The sequence below is a fragment of the Macrosteles quadrilineatus genome, unplaced genomic scaffold, assembly GCF_028750875.1.
Source record: "Macrosteles quadrilineatus isolate MER2022 unplaced genomic scaffold, UCM_ALF_1.0 Scaffold_1__1_contigs__length_201487025, whole genome shotgun sequence".
NCBI classification, from domain to species: domain Eukaryota; kingdom Metazoa; phylum Arthropoda; class Insecta; order Hemiptera; family Cicadellidae; genus Macrosteles; species Macrosteles quadrilineatus.
In genome coordinates, this window is record NW_026542594.1 from 153,204,403 (window position 1) to 153,221,821 (window position 17,419).

Here is a 17,419-nt window from a genome sequence, read left to right on the forward strand (position 1 = left end):
CTCAAGTTGAGCTTCAAGTTGAGCAAGTTGAATCTTTGCTGTTGCCATCCCAGCTCGCAATTAAGGTCACCACTTCATTTTATTCTGCACGGTTTATGGTCATTATAGGCTTGCCTATTCACGATTTTCTTGCAAGCTGTGCCTTTTCATTATGCTTCATACATATCTCGCGTTGATGCTATCATATGGGATAACTGCTGAGCTGATTGACATGAGCGAACTATTTTCAGTAAATGGGTCGTAACACTGGAACCATTTGACAAATTTTTTTTGGTCCCACCGTATCCGTGGAGTTTATATTGTCAACTTGCTGATAATATGTTGAAGAGGTGATCCCACAATATCCCTTAATTTGATGGGTAGCATTCATTGCGATGGGCCTGCCAGCGAACCATCAGGCTAGATCCCCATCATTGATTCCCCTATCACGGAAAAGCTCTCCACAGTAAGATGTTGCTCTCATGAGCACTTACTTGTTCATAGGCCATGCTGCAGGATCCATGACTTCACACTAGTGGATAGATTCACTGCCATATCCCCTATGTTTTTGGTAATTAGGCTGGTTATTTGCCAGATTTCAATGGTAAGATTTTAAACTTCGGAAACTTGACAAGCATCTGATCTAGTGTTAACAATCAATAGCGGTTAAATGGTGAAGTCAATCTTAATGAATTGGAAAACTTTCTACGCAGACGTTTATGCTCTTCAAACTAACTACAGGTACATTTTTTCTATAGCATGCGTTAGAAGATATAAGCCAAAAACTAAAAGATGAATACAGAGATAGATCGTATATAATGGGTGGTTGGGATGATCCTAGAATTTTCAGAACATCAGACAACAATATTAGACTTAAAATTACTTAGGGGGTCTTACTCTCATCACACCTTATTAGATAAACCTCTGGATGACCATCATGGAATAAACCACTATCTAATAATTCATAATCCATTTAAGGACAGGATCTATGTTGTAACCAATTTTAGTAAAATTTCCCATCTTTAACTTTAATAAATTTTTCAATGAAATGGCAACCATACAAGGTAGGTAACAATCAATTGATTGATAATTAGTAAAAAGCATTATACGCAGAATTGTGTGTTGTCCAAACTAACTGCAGGTGTATTTTTGTATAGCATTCGTCGTTTAGGAGTTGTAAGCAGAAAACTGGTCAAATAATCAACCTTTTGGCCATGTTGATAAAAATATCCCAACTTTGAAAAGCTACAGCGGCTAAACGGCTCGGCCGATTTTAACATATTTAACATCAATCGACGCGTAATCTAATGCACTAAAAGACACCTTTGAACAACATTTTCCTTAGGATTCGTTATTTAGGAGTTATAAGCGAAAAACTGAAAAAAGTGCAAAATTTTCATAGTTTTTCGACTCCCAAAACTTAAGCAGACGTCAGAATCCGTCGCAAACTCACAGGAGTCTTATTTGGGACCCCCAAGAGGTATTAAAACCCTTTCCAGCTTTAGACGATTTTTTGGGGAGCACACCCTATATTTGATCTAATTTGCCTGGACTATATAGTTCCAAGGCCATATTAAAAGTCAAAATCTGTGTAGCAATTTGTAAAATCATTTCATCAGATCATTACTATCACTATGCTATGCTTTGTGTTTTAACTTGAATATGAAGCTTTGTGAAGTTTTGTTACTGACTTACCCCTTTGATACCGGTTCCTTTGACCAGAGCCATTTATAAGGAGCCTAATGATCAAGTACAGCTCAACCAGTTTCAAATGTAAAAAGCTACCAAGTTTACCTAGGATTGAACCAACTGACTACTTCGAAAGTCTTATCCATTCAGCTAACCATCTAAAGGGTGTAAATTATGATCTACTAAATGTGTTTTGTAAAGATTTAATAAGAAAACAGGTATACTAAGCTACAAACCTTGACATTGGGGCTGTAGATGTTCCTGAGTGTACAAAGAGCCTCTGACACATCAGCAGACACGGAAGATATCCAGTGAGCCTGCAGGTCTCTGGAGGAGTTCTTGTGCAAGGTCATGTTCTTGTAAAGGTGCGCCTTGAGTATGTGGTGACCCAGCTCCTGGGTGCCCTCTGCGTCTAGAGGCACCTGCAGGCGAGACAGGCGCAACGCAATGCCAGCGTGGCCGGACCTGTGGAACATTGTCAAATGTGTTCTCATATAACGTATGCTAAGAAATATAGCCCTACAAGATGAATCACTGTAAAGAGAGTGTGCATAATCATAGACAAATAGAATAAATATAGACTGTCAACGGAAGGTTTCGGCGCCCACCGCTAGGTTTGCCGTATGCGACCAGCAGACGCTGCAGCGGTGTGCGCCGTAACTACACGACAAACCTAGCAGTGTACGCCAAAACTTCTGCTAACCGCAGCACAGCTGACGGTTTATATTTATTCTATTTGTCTATGGCATAATACAGTGACTATTCACAGTAACTAATTGTTTTTATTTATGATTACTAGATTTATTTTTACAAAAAGTTGCTTTTATTAGATGATACACAATCTGTATTTAACTTTATTTGTATCAATACTTTGTTTGATTTAAAAAAAATCTGGGCTCTAAGTTATAGATTCTTTTTTTCATATGTAGAAAAGAAATTACCTACAATAAGACTTAAGCAGGTTAAAATATTGGTTGAGGTAAATAATCAGTTTATAAAGACAAGCAGATACCTTAAATCACAGATAAACTTGTTGCTCTCCACGTCGTCTCTACGGATCAGCCATTCTCTGAAGGAAGGATGGAAGAACATGTATGTATTGTCAAGCCTCTTCACAAGGAGTCCTGACAGGAGCTAAAACATCACATTGGGATGGATATAGAATAGAGATTAATATAGTTGACAGGTTTCACCATTCAGACACATTTACTGTAATTTAATTGTGTGAATAGGTTTGACATTGATTCTGAATACAAATCTGAGAATATCACACATTTGTCAAGCTAATCTTTTGAAAAAGTATCTTTAGGGATAAAATATTTAAAATTTATTTAGCCCTTCAATACTACACAGTTATTTATGAAATTCGTCACTTTTTAAAGACGTTATTTCAGCCTAAAGACTTGAAGGGCGACTTAATGTTCATGAAATTTACATAGTAAATCAAATGATCACCCATAGAAAGTTAAACATGTTTCAATTTTCCCCACAACATTCGATATTGAACTAGCTTTTAACTGCATTTACCTTGAAACGTTGCAGGAATTCATCCCACGAGAGGAACTCATTTGTGCATAGAGCATTGACGGAATAGTAAATTTCTAGAAGAGTTAGAGGATACAGGGCAGCCAGACACACACTCAGGATTGAAGAAACCTGAAAGCAATAAATATATAAATTTGTTGTAATAAGTTTGATCACTTAAGCTATATTACAGTAGTTGATCACAAAAATCATGTTTCAAGACGATTCAGAGTGTTCAACATCTTACCAACTAGTGTACTTTAGGACTACTTTAAATACCACACAGATTGATTCCAAATTTGTAACTTATTTGACGGTTTAACTATTTGGTCAGCTTACCTTTTCAAATGATTTGACTGTAGGGAACCGTAGGTTGAAGTGTAGTAGATATATCTGCGCTAGTGACACTGGCAGTACCTTGTAGCTGGCGGACTTGGCTACTAACTGGCCTCTCTCTATGAGATCTAGCGACAGTTTGGCAAACAGGAACGACCCCTGAGCGAGCCCAGCTAGATGCTGACAGAGACGGAACTGTCCTGCACTGCCCGGGACTACGTTGCTCTGGATACTCGGGCTGTTGCTCACTCGGAAGTTGATGTAATCCAGCAAATCTTTCTGTACGTTCTCACAGTTGCTGCTCGCTATATCCATACTGGCAACAACACACACTTGGTTAAGAGGAATAATTTTTCTCATCAAGTTGGTTGGTTAAAAAAACAACATTGTCACAACACACACAACAACATTGTTGACAAGTTGGTTGGTTGAATATCAAAACATTTAATATTTAATTTAGATAAGAAATATACATAGGTACATAGGTTTATATAGATTGGTTTAAGATGGATGGAAAAATACAAAATACTCATTACAAATATTTTTGCTTGGATTGAAATTTGTTTTGTGCGATCTAGCTAAACTCTATATACTTTTTAACTCTACTCTGTTTTGATAAAAAAATAACTCCAGTTGACATAATTTGAAATGTATTGTTAAAAATGACAATTTCAGTATTAAAGGATGAGTGACACACTGATCACTCTAAGATCAGATCACAGTTAATTTTATATTTTCACTCCTACAATTAGTGTTTTCTTCAAAAGGAACCAGTAGAATATATTCTTGAAACAAGCAGCCTACTCTATCGTCAAAAAAAAAAAAAAAAAACTTCGAGATCAATGTAATCTTAACTGTGCTGCTTACCTAATTCTATGGAATGGTAGAGGAGGCATAACTTCATCAAGATGTGTGCGGACAGTGACAATAAACTTGATCCATGGAGGGAGGGAGGGGGCGTGCCTAGAGAGGAACCCTGCGATGGTGTCACCAGTGTCAGGTCGGTGATATTCAGCCTCACACAGCGCATCGATGAGTATGAGCACGCGGGGACAGACCAGCTTCCCCACACGGCGCAGACTACACAGCGGCTCTACGATACCTCGCTGCCACGCCAAGTCTGGAGATGCTATGCACTCCTTCAGGGAGAGTGATACCTGGAGGTGGGAAAATAAGCAAGATTGTTAATCTGCTGATCAACCTATTGACATTTTTTGTTAAATGTCTTGCTCTGTGTTATAGAAGATAAAAATAGGGAAATATGAAGACAGATTATGATTAGCCCAATCTATTGGCATGTTCCCAGTGAATTAAAAGATTAATTTTACTAGGAGTTACCACTAGTGATGATTTTAGTTGTTTGAACTGGAATGTTTACTTTTATGTGATACAGTTGAATTCTACTTTACAGAAACCAACATAAACTAAATGTTTGGAAAGAAATGGCAAAACTATTGTGGCTGACGTATGACTCATGACGGGCCAAGACCACCAGTTATCAACACGATGGGTTTGTTTTGGAAACCTGACAGACATTAATCATCCGACTTCAAATTGTGGGTGTAAAAAATGTAATATACAGTACAACAGTTCCCTTCAAATTTAACTTAAAAATACTGTAAATAATGCTCCAGAAACTAAATTATGATAAACAGTCTTAACTTCATATAAAAAAGATTATGGTTACCAGCTCAGTCTATTTGATTGCTTGCATACTCATAAGGTTAATTGAACACAGTAACATACAATATCAATTGTTTACGATGGGGACGCCACTACTTGAACCTAAACATGAGTGAAAGATGAGTGTAGGATGAGTGGCGCGATCTTGTAGTCTTGTTAGTGACTAAGGCCGACATGTTCCTTAGACACAACTATTAATTAATAGCCCATACAGCTAATGGCAAATAAGGGTCCTACAGTTTATAGTGGAATCCGAACCAAATATTTCCTTGTAATTAACAAATTGGTCTAATTATCAGAATAGTACTGCGGATGATAATCGTATTCGAAAGTAGTCACTAGTTCACCACAACAAAGGGATAAAGTTACTAATGATTGGTTTACATGTTTGTACCTGCAAGTGAGGTTCACTCTGCAGATACTCCTTGTAGGCAGCCAACTGTGGAGCCTGGCAGAGCTGAGCAGCTAGAGAGTGTATCAGGTCTGGCACTAAACATGTTGAGTTGTTGTCAGCCTGTAACAAAATCATACTTGAGGTTAGTTTTGTTCAAGGAAAGGCTCCAGGCCAGGATTTTGAACTGTGGAATAAAGAGGATAGCAGCTAGCTTACCAAAGAAGAAGTAAGAAGTACAGTTGGCTATGAATCAAGATAGATACAAAGTAAGTATCTTAAGTAACGCAGCAATGTTCCCAAGCCTAATGGAATTTACAGAGCCTTACTACCTTACTTACTGTACAGTCTTACTTATAAGCAAATTTGAATTGCTCAATCTTTACTGGTAAATATGTATTGAATATAAACACATACAATTATTTAAAATGAACTATGATATCTGCGGTAGGAATATTTATGCAAGAATGACTTTTAGACCATTAAAATTCAATGTTAATATTGTTACCTGACAAAAGTGGTATGCGACTACATGTGATGCGAGGTGTTTTATCCTTTCGGAGACTAGATTGATCTGGCAGTAGATACTCTGGGGCGGAGTGGGAGACGTGGCCGGCCTGTCCTTGCCATTGTACATGTGGACATCTAAAACAAACTCGTATTAGTTACTTTAGTTGGGGGGAAAATAAATAGCTAAATAATAATTATGTTTTACAGGCTACATTTAATTCAACTAGCTTTATGCTTATTCCCTCAGAATTCTTGCAACTAGAAAGTAAAATGATAATTAACATGCCGTAACTTACATGTCTGGATGCAGCTCTACTACTACCGGAATTGATGTATATTCTACTACAATTATGTTTTCTGTCCAAGATGTTTTTATATGACAATGCAGTATCTGGACAGTTTTAATAGAACTGCAACAACTAGTAGAGCTCCTGTGAAGCAATATCTTAAAATTAATATAATTTAACATGTTGTAAATTATGTTTTTTTAACCCTATAGTATGAATTGTCATAACCAGGTTTTTAGATCAGAGTCCAGTACAACACTCTTTCAGATTTTCATTTCAAGATACTCTTTGGTTTACCGGTGATGTATCAGCAAGTCAATCCCCTACTAATATCACAGGGTCAGTACCTTGTTTGTAGGTTGGCTCCCTGCGGCGGCCAAAACAGCTGTAGTCGACCAGTTGCAGTAGGAGAGCCGTCTTGCCAGTACCAGGCAGGCCAGTGACCAACGCCCCGGGACCCGCGGCTGATACTACCTCCTCCAGCGCCCTCACCGTCCAGTGTCTCCCCACAAACAGAGGGTCTGGCTCCTGCAGCGGAACCTCAAAAAACAGCGGCTTTAGAGTCAGTTGCTGCGTACGATACTGTGCGAACCTCACTGGAAACACAAGAGGAAAGAGAAATTATAAACGTGGTTTAGAGTAAAACAATTTAATTTGATTATATCTTTAACTTTCCTATCCATTCAATTGTATCCTTGGCAGGATAAAATAAACTACTATCATTATTACAATAATTTGTTGAACTTTTCAAACAACTTTTTCATTAGACATTTAAAAGTAGGTAGAGTGGTATATCATAAATCTATACACTGTACAGGTTTATAATATCAGTGAAATTAAAGAATTAATAACATTCTATAAGCTAATCTTTTAAGAAGTTATGAGAATATATTTACATGTACTGAAAAACTAATAAAGTCCAAATTAAATACACAATAGAAATATATAATACCTTTGGGGTCAATGGGACCTTTGACAGTACCGGAGCGAGCTGACCGCCTGATAGACTGGCGACGGTTGCGGAATGTTGACAGGTCTTCTACACGGCCTTGCTGCGTAGCTGAGCATGCAAGTGTTAGAGTTAATCACACAACACTCAGTTTATAACACACACTACACAACATTACATTAGCATACTGTCAAACACAACAGGTAGTCAGTGTAGTTGATGACTTATGATATTCGGGATAATCAATCAAATAATTTGAAAGAGATTATTTTTACTTTTTAGTCATGTAACTTACCTAGCTGGTCATAAGACTTGTGAGAGTAATAGCAGTCTATGAAACTAAATATTTTCTATACAAAATAAAACCTTAGAAAAGGTTAATTTTTTACTTTCCCGATCCAGTTTTTACTTTCTACCCCTACACTTAGTGTGGAACATGGAAAAAGTATTGTTACTGTCAACAACTTTGGGTTTAAGTTTTCAGTGAAAATATCAGTTTTGGGCCCCCTGAACCCAAATTGTTCCTATAAAATTACAAATTAATCGTATTTATATAAAAAATCTGTTCCAAACGATTTTGATTCAAATTTAGTATTATATTGTATGAGTAACTGAAAAAATATCACAAAACATGCAATGCTGTAAAAATCATAGTTCAAAAGTAATTGCAATTTTCGTGAATGTCTTTAAAAAAAAGTACTGTAGTAGGGTGATCAATTTAACTAGAAAATAGGAGGAAGTATGAATAATGCTGATACCGTTTATTTTTCATCCTTCTACCTTTCTAAGAACAGTTTAAGTTAATCGTGGTTTAGTGTACAATAAAACAAAAAATGAGTAGAAACACAACACAATTCGGTATCAGGGAACTTTAAGATTCAGGTAATGGGGGTTTTTAATAGGGTACAAGATAAGGCAGTATTATTTCACACAGTTTTCAAAACTAAAAAGTACACAACTATAAAAGTAAGTTTAAAAAAATAGCTTAATAGTAAAACAACCAAACACTTGTAGGTAATGATATGACTCACTGGTGACGGAGTGTCTGCGACTGAGGGGACTAGATGAACAGTTGCTGTGGCCAGACATGGACATGAGGCTGCCGACACTGTCAGACGACGGCTCCTTCAGTGTACGGTGAGCGTCTGCTTCTGACGACCCTACATCACACATTCCGCTTAGTTGTGCCAAAAACTTATTTAGTTTTCAGTTTTTATCATTAAAAATTCTTTTTTGGTGACCATTTTATTAGAGAATGGTAAAAAATGTGGTCACTTTAAGGACTTGAATGCATTGTCCATGTAATCGTAGATATCTTAAAAAACGGTAGTGATATAAAAGTTTACTTTCAAAAAATTTAAGTTTTTTTACGTTTATAGCACAGTTTCAACATTTATTAAAAATATTCTTGAGAATCCCAAAACATGATAGCATGTTGAAACTGCTTTAAATGAATATAATTATAGCAGTAGAGAAAACGAGTTTTCTCTTTGTAAATCCCAACTATTCTGTGACCAACATAAATAGAGTTATATTTAATTACTTTAATGTTAATAAATGCCAAGTACCAGTGAGGGTAGAAACAGGGCTGGTGTTGGTAGAGGCCAGAGTACCGGCATCCAGGCTGGCCAATGATGAGATAGAGTCGTGGCTGCGCGCTCCGCGGTTGCTGCTCCTGGAGCGTCGTTGTTGTCTAGCGTTGTCTCCCAGCAACAATCCCAGCCGCATGTACAGATCACTTTGTGAACTCTTCTTGGCCACTCCACACACCGGCTTGATGTTGCCTCCCTCATCATCTGTTTACAGGAGAATCAGAATATAGATTTGATGAACAAATATCATTCCATCAGAATAAGCGACTAAACATCAAGCATTAAAATTTTTACCTTTGTAAGTCATGTACACGTAACGTAAAAGGTTTTGCAAGTATGAAGGCTTTGTGTAAACGAGAACTACACATTATAGAAAAAATATTTCATGAATTTGAAGTGTAGAGTGTGGGATGTTTTTCATCAAGTACCACCATAAATCACAAACCAGTGAAGGAAAATTTATTAGATTTTTTTATTGGACATTCTTTAGCCTAAATAAGGGAAATTTTGTTAAACGTTTTACTACAAAAGTTGCAAATAACAAAATGTAAGCTTGTTTGGTTGAATCATAAAACGTCAACGTTTTGACCCTTAAAACAAATCTTGATGATAGAAACTCGCTCGAATAAAGAAACTCAATTATATACACAGTTTTAATACATGCCTGAGACTATTTACATGCAAATACAAAGACTAAACAAAACAAAGCATGATAAAACAGTGTTTGTGCTGGGATATACAGTAAAAAGGATCTTGTTTAAATTAATAGTTTAAACACACTTAAAAACATGCCAATGGAGATTTGTGTTGAGTGTAACAGAAGAAATAAATAGGTAGATTGTGATAAAAATATTATACAACTTATGATGAATGTGCTTTGTGAATGCATCAAATTCATTTTGCATAGCATAAACTGAAACACAAGCCAAATATCTAAGGTTGTCACACACACGCACACACGGGCGTATTGCCTGAGAGCTGGTTGAGGCCTGCCATCGCTGTCATTCCTCCAGTAAACCACAAAGATTTTATTTTTCCGAGGACTACGGAAGACCATCGCCGATTGTCCTGCATCGCTGGGGATGTTGACGAGAACATCACTGCCACGGTAACATCATATTTACCTTCATCTCATAAATATCCATTACCTCATTCTAGTGGTTGTAAAATTGAACTTGTCCACAGCAACTTTAGAGTTTTATTGCCTTACTTGCATGTCAGATAAAAAAATTGTGAGATCATTTCATTAGTAAATCATTTAATTATTGTACTGAATGAACATTAAACTCTACGTATATTATTTACTTATGTAAATAAAATGCTTGACATTTTTACACCAACAAAAGCAGACCAATGCAAAAAATAAATAAAATTCAATCTTACACTATCTATTGAATCAAACTCTCTGATTATCTACTCCGTTTGGTTTTTAAGTAATATTGTAAGCAGTTTTGTTTTGTTTCCACATCATTTGCTATATTTTGGAAGAGAACTTTTTTTTAATTACTCATATCTGTTGCCGACATTTCGTATTGGTACTTATTCAGAGCCTACTCAAAATTAAAATGAAATTTTTACAGGTATTTGTCAAAATTATTTGTTGGTATTAACACATTGTCACTAACACATAAATACCTCAATTTGTTCAGATAGCACAGTATTCATTATTGCAGAACTTAAGATTCACAATGTTTGCTCACCAGAGAGTGCGTTATCAGCTGGAGCTCGGGAGCTGCCCCTGAGGCCCCAGGAACTCCTGAGGGACTTGGGGCTTAAGAAGAACTTCTTTCGGTTCTGTGGAGGAGTTGGACAGCCTGAAATCAGAACAAGAAAAATTATATTGTGTGCAACATTTTCTATATTGGATAGATGGATTAAAAGCTTTTTTTTTAAAGTTGGCAGGTGTTTAAAATATTGGATGAGATTTGGTTGAATGCTATGAACAATATTACACAGAGTGAATCAATTGTAATGAAAGCACATAATAGTGAAATTGGAAAACTCTGCAACTGAAGTACTGTATTGAGATTAGTTATAAAATTAGTTAAAATAAGTTTAGTAAACTGATTTAAAAAAATTTTAGTTCAGAAATAAATTTCTCCTGTTTATCTTGTAATAGTCCTTGAGTACTTTTTGAAATAGAAATGAATTTTCTCAGATTTGATTTAACTGTAGAGTGGAGACTTACTCTGAGTCATGACGTTGCTGGAAGGTCTAGGCAGTCTGCTTGGAGGGGAGGCCCAGTCTTGTGAGTTTTCATTTCTTGTCTAAAAATAAAAAAATGTCATATTATTATGTAACTATTACAAAAGCACCGATCGAACACGGACAATTGGGAAGGTTCCAATGCGGAGGTCGCAAATAATTAAAGTGGTAATATTAATTTGTATTAGAACTTTTTGTAAAGTACAAACAAAATATACAACAAATGTAGGCATAATACTCTTTAATTTAAACAAATATTTTTATATCTTTCTGTTTATTTTATTACACACCTTAAGGTAGCCTCATTTGGCTCATTTTAACACATAAATTAAAAAATAGCCGGAGGGAGCAAATTTTGCAAGGCAAACTGGACTTACTATCGCACTAATTGCAACAAATTTCAGTTCGTAACAACCAGAGTTTTATAACTACAAAATTTATAATTTATTTAAGATAATAGCTAAATAATTCACAGTAATTTCGATTGACAGCGGGTAATAACCTCACAATAGCTGTGGCTGTAAAAGTATCCTGAACAATATTGAAGGTAATCACGGATCACTACTTCTGTATTCTGGTTAGTAGGTCACCTTGAACATTTCCCCTTTTCATTACCTATTCTTTCTTTTAGTGGGCTTTGTTTCTCGGCTATGCTTTTCATACAAGCATTGTAAAGTCAGCACCTTTGAAACCCATTAAATTCAGAATATTTTAATAATTAACAGACCATTTCATGGCAAATGGTGAGTTCAAGGGATTCTAAAGTTGTACATGTATTTCTCTTATTAAAAGTAAGAGGTGTAGTTGAAATAAGTACAGCTAGTTAGTGAAGTTTACCTGCATGTAGGAGGTGAAGTGACCGTTGGTCTTGACTTGAGGCCTCGACGACCCGTACAAAGCAGTGTTCGATCCTCGTAAACCTGAGGCTTTCTTGGCAGGTAAAGCTGTAACACAATGTAGAACTTATCAGGTGGATGTAATAATAGTAGCCAATAATAATTCATTATTTCATATAAATAAAGAAAATATTCATAGAAGAATATTGGTTTTGTAATATCATACTTTCTTCACCTTTTTTTATAAATTCTTCTTATCCTCCTCTCCGATTTATCCCTGCTTAATCCAACCAGTTTACTGCTCCATTCGCTATGCTTCACCTATGTTAGTGTTTTATTTACAAAAGACCAGTATGTTTATTCCAAAAAAGTGTTTCCTCTTACAAACAATAAATCCAGTACGGGTAATCTTCCGTGTTCTTCTCAGACCAATGCTTTACAGTAGAGACCAATCTGGAGCACTTTAATACTTTTCAATGAAATGGCGACCATACAAAGTAGGTATTTTAAGCTAACTCATTAAAATGGACCAACTGGGGATCCATAAGTCATCTGCATTAATAAAGGTCGGATGAAATAAAACAAACTTAGGATTATTTTTGTCCTAAGACGCTAGGCACGAGCCCGGAATCGTTTTTCATATTACTTCATGCTAGACCTAGGGGTTGCGGCATTATCACTTGGATAAAATCCATTGGTGACTTTGGTGGCGGGATTTGAACCCGGGACCTCAGGGACTGAAATCCCGCGCTCTACCACTAGACCAGCTCGCTCCCCAATCAGGGCTATTAGGGGTACCCCTGATTGAAATGATAATCTTTTACAGGAAAAGGTTTAATAGATTAGTCTGAGTTTAAAGGATAGTAAACTACCAAGGTACCCTAAGCTGAAGAACAAAACTGCACAATTTATGATTTAATTGTATTATTTTTTTTAAACCACTGGTACTGCAAAAGAGATAAGCAAAGTCTCTAACAACGTCAAGATTAATGTGTGATAACTAAACTTTTGTTTCTTCTTCCATTCAAGAGACAAATCTTTTTTGATAAGTAGCAGCTTGTACACTGATACTGTAGTTGAACATTACTACCTTTGACTATTGGTAGAAGAATGAACCCCTTTCCCATGCTTTTGCCACTTTTCAAATATAAATATACATACTGTAGTTTGATTGAGCAATTGTAAGAGAACACTGATGTAAACTACTAATTTCTCTAGATGACGCTAACTTTCAAACCAAGCAAAAATTAAAAGGGCCACTCATTTTATAGCTTGTATAGTACAATTTGTAATTTACTATCATGTTAGCAAAAGCTACAGTAATAGGCTAGGCATATTAGGAATATAAGTAGCAGTTAGCGGAAAGTTTAGGTACAGTCCTAATCATCACTTTAATTTATGTTTTTTGGGTCGCTGAACACGAATATGAGGTTTGCTGACAGATATTTTGCCCGGAACATTGGTTATTTTGTAAAAAACCTTAAAATTTGGGCACTTTTTTTGGTTTTTCGGGCAAATCTTGGTAAGTATGGGTTTTTGAGAAAATCCTACTTTGTAAGATTAAAGATGACAAAATTTACTACAAGTTTCCTATATAATGTTTGTTTCTACGACAAACCGTTTCACCACTAGAGCACACTAAAAAAGGCCAGAAGTACAAAAAATTAAAACCATTGCTAAATTCTGCCGTTTTACATTAGGTTTCCATGGAAAAAAACCCATGTTACGATAATTTTAACTATTTATTCCTGATTACAAACTGAAACACACTTAAAAATACCCCCGCCACAGCAAACCTGCAGACTACGCGAATTTCCATTTCCCTGATTGGATTTACACTAAAATGTCTCCTTAGAAATATCACATTTATTCCCTATTTAAATAAAAGTTTAACGAGTACTTAGGTTTGCTGCAATAGGGAGGGTAAAAAGGTGTTTTTTTTTGTAAAATGTAATAATTTGGTATGAAATGAATACATTTTCCAAATTTGATCAAAATATGTTCATAAACAAGCAAACTACAAAAGTTTACTTAGTCTACATAAGAATAACATGAGCATTTTAAATTTACAGATTTTTGGAATTTTCTCCGTAACCATTAGGCGCATAACAACGCTTTAATATACTAAATTATTTGTTTTTTAAGCTCTACAAAACGGTATGGCTAAATTTTAAGTTTATAGGGTCAAAAATAGGAAAACCCAATTTTTACCCCATAAAACCCCCCATAAATCCCTGTTCCCATAGTCCGATCATACTGGACAAAACCAAAAATGAAAATAACCCCTAACCGTTTTACAAAGGTTTTACATTGGGTTTCCATGGAAACAACCCATGTTACGATAATTAGAACTATTTATTCATGATAATGAACTGAAACACACTTGATAAATCTATGCCAAGATGCATGACTGACAGCTGGAACATTTCCCGTTCCCACAAAACCCCCATTTATTTTCTCAGCACAGGGATGTTGCTGGCCACAGGGTTGACTGCTATAGTGATTGAGAAAAAAGGATGAAATACATTAAAAGAGTTGTAGATAACTTTTAACTTTGGTAACGTCAAATTCAGACGAGTAGACCGTGTCCAGCCCCTTGCCATAGTGAATAACGCGATGAAAGTAGAGAATTCTAACCCGTAAACCCCAACACATTGTTTCAACGTATCAGCATCGCTAAGAATTCTGATGAAGAACTAAAATACTTCTTGTCCTACGAACTGGGTCTATACTCTTTCTCGTTGTTTGATAATAACGGTTTGCACAAATAACCAAATCAAATCTTTAAAGGCCTAAAGCCCCTGTCCCCATTGAAAACAAGCACTTCCATGGTCAAGTGCAGTATGTTATTGATGGTGGGTTCCTACTACACAAAAGTTATGGCCAGAGCATCAACCTTTCAACCATAAAAAACCAAGCATCAACCAAGAAAAACTTAATCGACAACTTATTCACCACTCCTTGCCTTGCTATAAAGAAGAAAACTGTAGGCAGCTAAGAATATTCAAAGATAAACTTGGTCCTCAGTTTCTTACCCTTGAGGAAACCTTAGAAGCAAATGAGGATGTGGAAGATGTTTTTTCTCTCATCTTGGGCCCATAAAAAAAATGGATGGAATGCCAACCTTCGACCCGAAGAGAGTGAATTACATAATCCTACCAATCAACCTATTCATGAGGTTATTAACATTATAAAAAGAAAGATTGTCTCCATTCTCCACAATTTAATCCTAAAAGACGGGTATTTCTTTTAGGTTGAGTTTTGTGGTCAGATGGCACACTAGTTAGTTTATTAGTGAATTTCCCCTATAGGGAATAAGCTATTACCGTATTACTCATGGTAAGATCTGGACCCGGGACCGATTTACTTTTTCGTTTTGAGGTCCCTAGAGACCAAAAACACCATCCATTCAAATTCATATATGTGTCCGTTAGGGCGAGAACTCGACGAAAATCATCAGATTTTGATGAAAATTGGGACAAACGTGTAAACCTACGTCTATTCGAACGAGTTCGCGAACCAGCATGACCGGACTATGGGAACAGGGATTTATGGGGTTTTATGGGGTAAAATTTGGTTTTTCCAATTGTTTATAAACTTAAAATTTAGCGATTTATTTCCATACCATTTTGTAGAGCTTAAAAAAACAAATAAATTAGTATATTAAAGCGTTGTTATGCGCCTAATGGTTACGGAGAAAATTCCAAAAATCTGTAAATTTGAAATGCCCATGTTATTCTTATCAAATTTGAAGAATGCATTCATTTCATACCAAATTATTACATTTTACAAAAAACACCTTTTTACCCTCCCTGTTGCAGCAAACCTAAGGTCTCGTTAATCTTTTATTTAAATAGGGAATAAATGTCATATTTCTAAGGAGACATTTTAGTGTAAATCCAATCAGGGAAATGGAAATTCGCTTAGTCTGCAGGTTTGCTGTGGCGGGGTATTTTTAAGTGTGTTTCAGTTTGTTATCGTGAATAAATAGTTAAAATTATCGTAACATGGGTTGTTTCCATGGAAACCTAATGTAAAACGGCAGCATTTAGCAATGTTTTTAATTTTTTGTACTTCTGGCCTTTTTTAGTTTGCTCTAGTGGCGAAACGGTTCGTCGTAGAAACAAACATTATATAGGAAACTTGTAGTAAACTTTGTCATCTTTAATCTTACAAAGTAGGATTTTCTCAAAAACCCATACTTACCGAGATTTGCCCGAAAAACCAAAAACAGTGCCCAAATTTTAAGGTTTTTCACAAAATAACCAATGTTCCGGGCAAAATATCTGTCAGCAAACCTCATATTCGTGTTCAGCGACCCAAAAAACATAAAGTAAAGTGATGATTAGGACTGTACCTAAACTTTCTGCTAACTTTCCTAATATGCCTAGACTATAAGAGAGATAATCAAATTTAGACAGAAACACACCTGTGAATAGCATAGCTACAAACATTCAGCTATGTTCCTTTTAAATAAGAGATAGCTACTACAGCTGGTCCATGTAGATGAGATGTCTAATGGAACTAGCTTGTATACTGATACTGTAGCAGAACTTTACTACTACTACACACTACTTTGCTACTACTGATTATAGAGGACAAGTGAGCTCACCATCAGGATCCTCGGCAGTGCAGAGAGGACAAGCCTCGTTGCGGAACATGCAGGAGTAGCAGCGCTCATGACCACAGGTGTCTATCAGCTTCCTCTTCTTGCCTTTGTCAAACGGCATGTTGCAGCTAGGACAGAGATCACTCTCTGTGTCGGACTCTAGGAGCTTGCGGATAGCAGCTAAATCTGCAACAACAAACATTCCTCATTAGTCAAGCCAAAAATCTGCATTGCTACTTAATAAAATACGGGTTTTCTGAGTTTTCTCTGTAACACCCCTTTTTCAGGTGTCCCACTAAACAGATTTTCACAATTGAGGTGTCGCTTTAAAGCTTATTATCCAGTGCATCTGCGAATGGTAATATAAAAGGTGATTTCCTTATGGGCTTTGGCCCCCTCGTGTTTACATTGTTTCTAGAGTCACTTCCAAAGAGTCAGTTAGCTGAGCAACTTGATTTCTAAAGGTTTAAATGTGAATTGTATATTAACAGCTGGCCCTTCAGTTGAACTGTCAACAAGATGCAGATAGTAAACAAGAGATAAAACAGTTTTTCAAAATATTTTATTTTTGGTGATTATTGTAACCTGATTGATGCAAATTAATCACTTTTCATGTTATAGATCTAAAGTCGACAAATTTAATTTATTGAAAATTAGTTACTTTAGTTGAGTGGTAATTTGTTTAAATGGTATTGCATTATTCCTCTTGCCTCAGAAACAAGTGTTGAACCCTATTAAAATGCACAATTTCCATATGGGTTCCTTCAAATCATAAACACAGTTATGTCAATTATACGAAAAATCATATCCTTCCTGTGTCATTAGTTAC

General features: G+C 36.0%; 1 protein-coding gene across 10 annotated transcripts in view; it reads right to left on the reverse strand.

The window, feature by feature from the left end:
• Positions 1 to 17,419, reverse strand: part of LOC128987629 (protein TANC2) — a 139,399-nt gene that overhangs the window by 12,260 nt on the left and 109,720 nt on the right. For 4 of the 10 annotated variants that reach the window (XM_054408638.1, XM_054408606.1, XM_054408582.1 and 1 more), the window contains 16 exons: positions 16,594 to 16,776; positions 11,983 to 12,089; positions 11,129 to 11,207; positions 10,641 to 10,754; positions 9,891 to 10,040; positions 8,917 to 9,144; positions 8,380 to 8,508; positions 7,352 to 7,459; positions 6,747 to 6,995; positions 6,111 to 6,247; positions 5,606 to 5,725; positions 4,396 to 4,685; positions 3,532 to 3,844; positions 3,196 to 3,324; positions 2,681 to 2,802; positions 1,905 to 2,133 (listed from right to left, as the gene is read on the reverse strand). In XM_054408638.1, the coding sequence (XP_054264613.1) occupies positions 1,905 to 2,133; positions 2,681 to 2,802; positions 3,196 to 3,324; positions 3,532 to 3,844; positions 4,396 to 4,685; positions 5,606 to 5,725; positions 6,111 to 6,247; positions 6,747 to 6,995; positions 7,352 to 7,459; positions 8,380 to 8,508; positions 8,917 to 9,144; positions 9,891 to 10,040; positions 10,641 to 10,754; positions 11,129 to 11,207; positions 11,983 to 12,089; positions 16,594 to 16,711 (2,622 nt within the window). In that variant the 5' untranslated portion in view covers positions 16,712 to 16,776. The remainder of the gene's footprint in view (positions 1 to 1,904; positions 2,134 to 2,680; positions 2,803 to 3,195; positions 3,325 to 3,531; positions 3,845 to 4,395; positions 4,686 to 5,605; positions 5,726 to 6,110; positions 6,248 to 6,746; positions 6,996 to 7,351; positions 7,460 to 8,379; positions 8,509 to 8,916; positions 9,145 to 9,890; positions 10,041 to 10,640; positions 10,755 to 11,128; positions 11,208 to 11,982; positions 12,090 to 16,593; positions 16,777 to 17,419) is intronic. The other 6 variants (XM_054408622.1, XM_054408613.1, XM_054408653.1 and 3 more) reach the window with 4 other exon arrangements.